We start from the raw sequence: 5,656 nt of genomic DNA, 5'->3' as shown, positions 1-5,656 counted from the left end.
CTTCCTAGCGGGTGTGGCCGCGGCGCGCGCGGCGCCGGTGACGCGGCTCGTTTCTGGGGCGGCCAGGGCGGTTCACCCACTTGCCGGGCCGCTGTCAGGGGAGGAAATGGACGCTTTGTTCCCTGAATCCGCCCGTGAGCGTCTGTGTCCCCCGAGCGCCCCCAAACGCGCCCCGCGGAGGGCCGCTGCGAGCCGGGCGTTCCCACAGCGGCTGGCCTCGCTTGCAGTGGCCGGAACCACGGGTCTAGGATGCTCTGGCCCAAGTGGAGGGGCTGCCCGAGGCCGATGCGGAGTTTTACTCACGTCACCGGACACTTCAACAGAAAGACCCTGCGGGGGCGGCGGGGGTGAGGGTCGAGGGAGGGAGATCTGTGGAAAATGAAAAAGTTGGCCTGTTTTGGTAAAAACCAGTTTCCTTCAGGAGCAGAACTGACGGTGGGGACATAGGCCTGCCAGGATGTCCAGCCTCGAGGGACCTGACCCCGGGGCCTGCTGCACCTCCAGGGCAGGCTGCAGGGCTGTCCACAGCCTACACTGGAGCTCTCTAGTCCTTGGTTGTCACATGTGCTCACATGTAGCCTATTGTTTGAGGCAAAGGTGCATGAAGGGTGTCAGCCATCTCTGTCACACCCACCAAGGCCCCGCCGGCGATGACATGGCCAGGATGGGGCAGTCATACCCTGGCCCAGTGTGATCCTTGGGGTTCCTGGGCGTCGCTTTTTCGGCCTTTGCCCTGGGCAGGTCCCCTCCAGCTCCCGGGGCACACCGCGCCCCGCTTCCTGAGCTGACTATCACCCTGCTCCTCCTGTCCCCGGAAGGGCCCGTCCCTGGATGTGAGGCGGCCGCTCCTGGTCTGTGGCCTCCCTCACTGTCTCTGTGAACAGGCCTCAGAGGCCGGAGAAGGACGCGGCCAGACAGACTGAAGCGACCGCTCAGACCCTTTATGTTCCCACTCGATTGCTTTTCCCTCTCGTCCTGCACAGGGCAGGCGCTGCGCGCCCAGGGAGGGGGTCGTGGGCCGATGCCGGGCACTGGAGAGCCCTCGGCCCAGCCTCGGGGGGCACAGCGTGGCGTGCTGTGAGGGGGACGGGTTCCTCGGTGAGGCTCGGGTCCCCAGGACGACTCTGTGGAGAGCTGGCATCAGCAAAGGCCACCTCAGGGGCTGAGTGCCCGGGACGCCATGTCCCCCCGTCCCTGTGGGCAGCACATCTCGAGTTCCAGGATGAGGGCTTTGCTTGCCTTCCGGGGCTGTGCAGCCCTGGGGACGGGGCTGCTGCCGAGGTGAGGGGTCGTCGTCCGGGTAGACTAAGGGCCAGGTTCGGTCTGAGCCCCAGGTCTGCATGGAAGGCTGAACCACGGTTGTCATGGGAACAACCAGCTCCCCGACATCCTCTGCAAACGAGGGGTGGTGCTCTTTGTCACTCTGTCTTCCTTTTGTGCTTCCAAGGTGCCCAGGGTGTCTTCTGAGGTCACGAAGGGAGGACAGGGTGCCAGGCCTCCCTGGGGAGCAGCTGTGGCGAATGGACAGGCACCCTCCAGGCCTCTGCTGGGTCCCCATGTCCCCTCTTGAAGAGACTTTGACTTCCAGGTCACCTCTGCAGCCTGTTCCTAAGACACATGTGTGGGTTCGGGGTGAGTCTGGGTCCTTGTTCCCTGGGCGGGGGCATCTACATAGTCACTGCCTGGATGTTGACAACTTGGCCAAGGTCATGACCAGACTTTTCCCAGCCTGGCGTCTGGCCTGGTGTGGGCTCACTCTGGCCAGCCCAGGAAGGGGGTGCAGCTGGAACGGTGTCTAGAACTTCTCTGACTGCCTTCCCTCAATGGCAGCAAAGCCCCAAACGTCGGACATGCAGAGGCCGAAGCTCAAGATACCCCAGTGCCTCTCAGATCTGTTGAGATGTCAGCTCCCGTCCTGAAGCTCAGAGAGACGAGGGGGTTCCCCCTGGGTCCACTTGGGGCCGCTCGAGGAAGCAGAGGAGTCTGGCGTCGGTCCTTGCTGCACACGCTCGCTGAGGGGGTCCCCATGCCCACTGGGGGGCTCAGGTGGCAAAGCCTGCTTTCTCCGGACCCACCTTCTCAGGCGGGCGTAGGGGGCACCGGGGCTGGACGGGGGCGCCCGGGTCAGGGGCTGGGCTCCCCAGGCAGCTGGGCCGCGTACAGGGCCAAGGCGCGGTGCAGAAACTGATACTGCTCCGTGGTCTGGATCATGCCCCCCCTGCGGGACAAGCACAGACCGCGAGTCAGGGCGACCCTGGCTCCCCAGGGACCTGCCCCCTCTCACAGCCACTCCTCTCCTTCTGCACTCAGACCCCCAACCCCACCAAGGAGGCCCCGATCCCGGATCCTGCCGAGCCTGGTGCGCTGAGCCGCAGGGGACACCCCCACGCTGACCACCGGAGGGACAGACCCAAGGCGTCCTCTTCCCAGTGGTCTGAAAGTGCGTGGGGGGTTCTCGTGTTTCCAGGCCAGGTTCACATGTGCCAACTCAGTCCCCCAAAGGGGCCCAGAGGGACACCGGAACAGCTCGGTGACATGCCAGTCAGAATTCGCTCCCCGGTCCCCATATCCAGTGAGCTAGTGTCCAGAACCCACCATACCCCGCCCCCTTTCCCGGGGAAGGGGTTTGGGAAAAACAAAAACGGAGATGCTGAAGGCTGGGACAGAGCTGCAGAGGAGCGTGTCTCATTCCAGGCCCCCCGCTAAAGCCCCAGGTAGAGGCTCCTCCCTGGTGTTCGGTAGTGGCCAGCGGAAGGCTCTGGGAGCAGAAGGGGCCCCTTCCTGTCTCGCAAGAAGTGCCCGATGGTGCTGTGCAGGCCTGTGAGTGCTGCTCAGGCTTCCTGGTCCTCCCCGCACCATGGACCCACCTGTCCAGCCGCAGCTGGCACACGATGCCCAGAATGTCCACTTCTCCTTGGGCCTTCAGCTGTTGACAGCCTATTCGAGTGGCAATGAAGCAGCCAGTCCGGCCGATCCCTGCACTGGACGTAGTTGGGGAGAGGGGGTGGGAGGTCACCAGTGACTGGAAAAGTCCCAGGTGACCTGGCCCCAAACTATAGAGAAAGCGGCAGGAGCTAAGGCCACTCCATCTGAGGGCTGAGGGCGTGGGGCCCGGGCTGGGGGCAGAGGGACGGGCTGCGTCCCTTCTGGCCTCGGTCCGCATGTCCCGTCGCCCGCGGGCCCGCGTGGCTGTGTCACCACTGTCTGTCTGCCGTTTAGCGGTCGACAGCGGCTTCGGACGGATGGAGCTGACCCCCGAGCCACCCTTATTGGCTGTGACGCCCTGTGACGCCCCCAGCGCAGACTCCTCCACCCGCTGGCACTCAGCGCCCGTCCCCACCTCCGTCCCTTCCCCAGCTCCCTCCATTGCTCTCTGTTGCCTCAAACCTCCCTCGGGAGGCATCCTGTGTGGACCCGGACGGAAGCCACTTGCCACCTCCCGCGCGGAGGCGCAGGGGCCGCCCGCGTGCGGCGTCACGAGCCCCTGCCTGTCCTCGCTGCCTGTTCCGCTTTGCGTAAGAGGCTCGTCCCTGCATGTCCCACCCCACCCCGACCGACTTTTCCGCGAGAGCCAGAGTAGCCTTGCAGACGAGACGGCGCATCCCAGCCTCCCGCCGTCCTGTCCCCGGCCCCGTGCGACCCCCAGGCACCCAGCCTCTAACTTCTCGCAGTCACTGGCGTTGGCACCTCTTGTCTTGGGGCCTTGGCACATGCTGTTCACCTCCCCCTCGTCACCGTTCAGGTTTTAGCTCAGCTTAGCTGTCCTGTCCTAGAAGACCTTCCCTGGCCACAGCCTGGGCTGGGCGACGTGGCCCCGCGCCCCCGTGACCCCGCGACCCCGCGACCCCGTGACGCCGCGCCCCCGTCACAGCTCTCACGTCTGCTCTTCCCCCCAGGCTATGCCCCTGTCTCTGAATCCAGAGCGTCCTGGTCACGCTGTCCCCTTAGCTCCTCACACTGTGCCTGCCGGACACAGCTCCAGCAAACGTCGGGTGAACAGCGAGGTCCCTGTCAGCAGAGGCCATGCCTCTCCCCGCCCCGGCACGTGGGGAGCCCCTGACATCCGCCCGGCCCCGGATGGTGCCTGGTGTGCAGCCCACAGAGCCAGGTGCTGCCTGAAGCGGGGTGACGGGGTGCTGGCTGACCCAGAGACTCCCGTCCACGTCAGTGCAGCGCCTGCTGGCCCTGCTCTGCTCAGACCCCTCCTGGGAGAGGCCTGATGGGGCAGGGGCCTGGCCCCTGGGCCGTGGGGAGGGCGGGTCACATACCTGCAGTGGATCACGATGGGCCTGGCGCTGGCGGCCGCCTCCGGACTGTCCTCCACCTCGGCCACCAGACGCAGCAGCGGCCCGGCCGACTCAGGGGTCTGGTGGTCAGGCCAGGCCGAGAACAGGACATGCTTCACCGACCGGCACTCCTCCTGGTGCTGGCATGGGGACAAGGCATGGGACCGGGTCAGGGTGCCTGGGGAGGGCAAAGCCACAATGACCCCCCGGAGCTGGTCACGGTCCCCGAGCTGGTGAGGTCAGCTCTTCCTGCTCATGGCCCGCCACCACCCTCTCCTCCAAAATCCCAGTGCGGGGGCACCGTCCGGGAGAGGGGAAGCAGCCCTCGGCTCCAAGTGGCACGTGACTGCTCAGGTCTCTCCTAGGAAAGGGACCGTGATGTCTGTTGGGTCACTCCCCGGAGGCTGGGAGGCCAGTGAGCCGATGGCGAAACGCTCAGGCAAGTATGAAGCGGTGTCCAGTGATGGAGCGCACTTCTGAGCATGTTCGCACACGGTGGTGGCCAGCTCGGGGACCTCCTGAGGCTCCTGCAGCGGCTCTGGGGCCCCGCCTCGCGCCCCGCAGGCCGGGCCCTCCCACTATCCCCGCTGGGCATGTCGCCTCCGCTCTGTTAGACAGGAGGCCCGAGGACTTCGCTCTGAGCCTCCGGCTTCTTCGGGCGGGGTTCGCGGAGGGTCAGGTGAGGACACCCTGGCTCCCCGTGGGTCGACCCGAGTCCCCGGAGGAGCGGGCGTAGCCCGACGCCCACGCACTGGCCGCTACCTGCAGGGCCAGCCGCCGCACCGTGTACTCCGGCAGCTCCTCCTCCTCCCGGCTGCAGACTCGGAAGGGCCCGTAGGTGTCCTCTTCGGTGGGCCAGTAGCGGACACATTTCTAGGGGGGAGGCAGCTGGCAGTCAGAGGGGGAGGGGTCCATCAGCTGGAGCAGGGCCAGCGCCGCAGGAAGGGGGCTGGGGTCCCCGCGCCTCCCGCTCCCCGTGGCGGGGGCTCCCTGAGGCCAATACCTGCAGAGGAAGTGCTCACCGCAGCCCCATCCCGGCTGGAGAGCCCCGTGGGGTGTATCTCAGTGTATCTCGGGACCTTTCTGGGAGGAGGGAGCTGGCCCTGGCTGCAGGCGCTCTCAGCTCCCGGGGGAGCCCTGAGTGGAAAGGGTGTAGGTGCGGGGCATAGCCCTGTCTGGGTTCACCAGGGACGGTGGCTCTGCATCCTACCTCCTTGCCCTCTTGTAGCTGAGTAAGCATGATGATGAGCGACACTCCTTCCTGCCACACCATCTCCCAGAAGTCCGACACGGTGTTGGGCATGGGGCCCTGGGTGGCGATGTAGACCTTCTCCTGCCCGTTGTAGCCCTGGAGAGGTGGGCGCACAGGG

The 5,656-nt window shown here is 66.0% G+C and overlaps 1 protein-coding gene across 1 annotated transcript; it reads right to left on the bottom strand.

The window, feature by feature from the left end:
• Nucleotides 1-926: 926 nt before the first annotated feature.
• Nucleotides 927-5,640, bottom strand: LOC102893618 (tyrosine-protein phosphatase non-receptor type 7-like; the record flags this gene model as incomplete). The annotated part of the gene is made up of 5 exons (XM_006904434.2): nt 927-2,218; nt 2,868-2,981; nt 4,269-4,426; nt 5,049-5,159; nt 5,497-5,640. Coding segments are annotated over 5 exons (621 nt in total), but the record flags the coding sequence as incomplete, so codon positions are not given.
• Nucleotides 5,641-5,656: the final 16 nt, after the last annotated feature.

This window comes from Pteropus alecto, unplaced genomic scaffold (genome assembly GCF_000325575.1).
Source record: "Pteropus alecto unplaced genomic scaffold, ASM32557v1 scaffold90, whole genome shotgun sequence".
NCBI classification, from domain to species: Eukaryota; Metazoa; Chordata; class Mammalia; order Chiroptera; family Pteropodidae; genus Pteropus; species Pteropus alecto.
The sequence above is the reverse complement of the archived record's forward strand: the minus strand, read 5'-3'. Positions and strand labels throughout refer to the sequence as shown.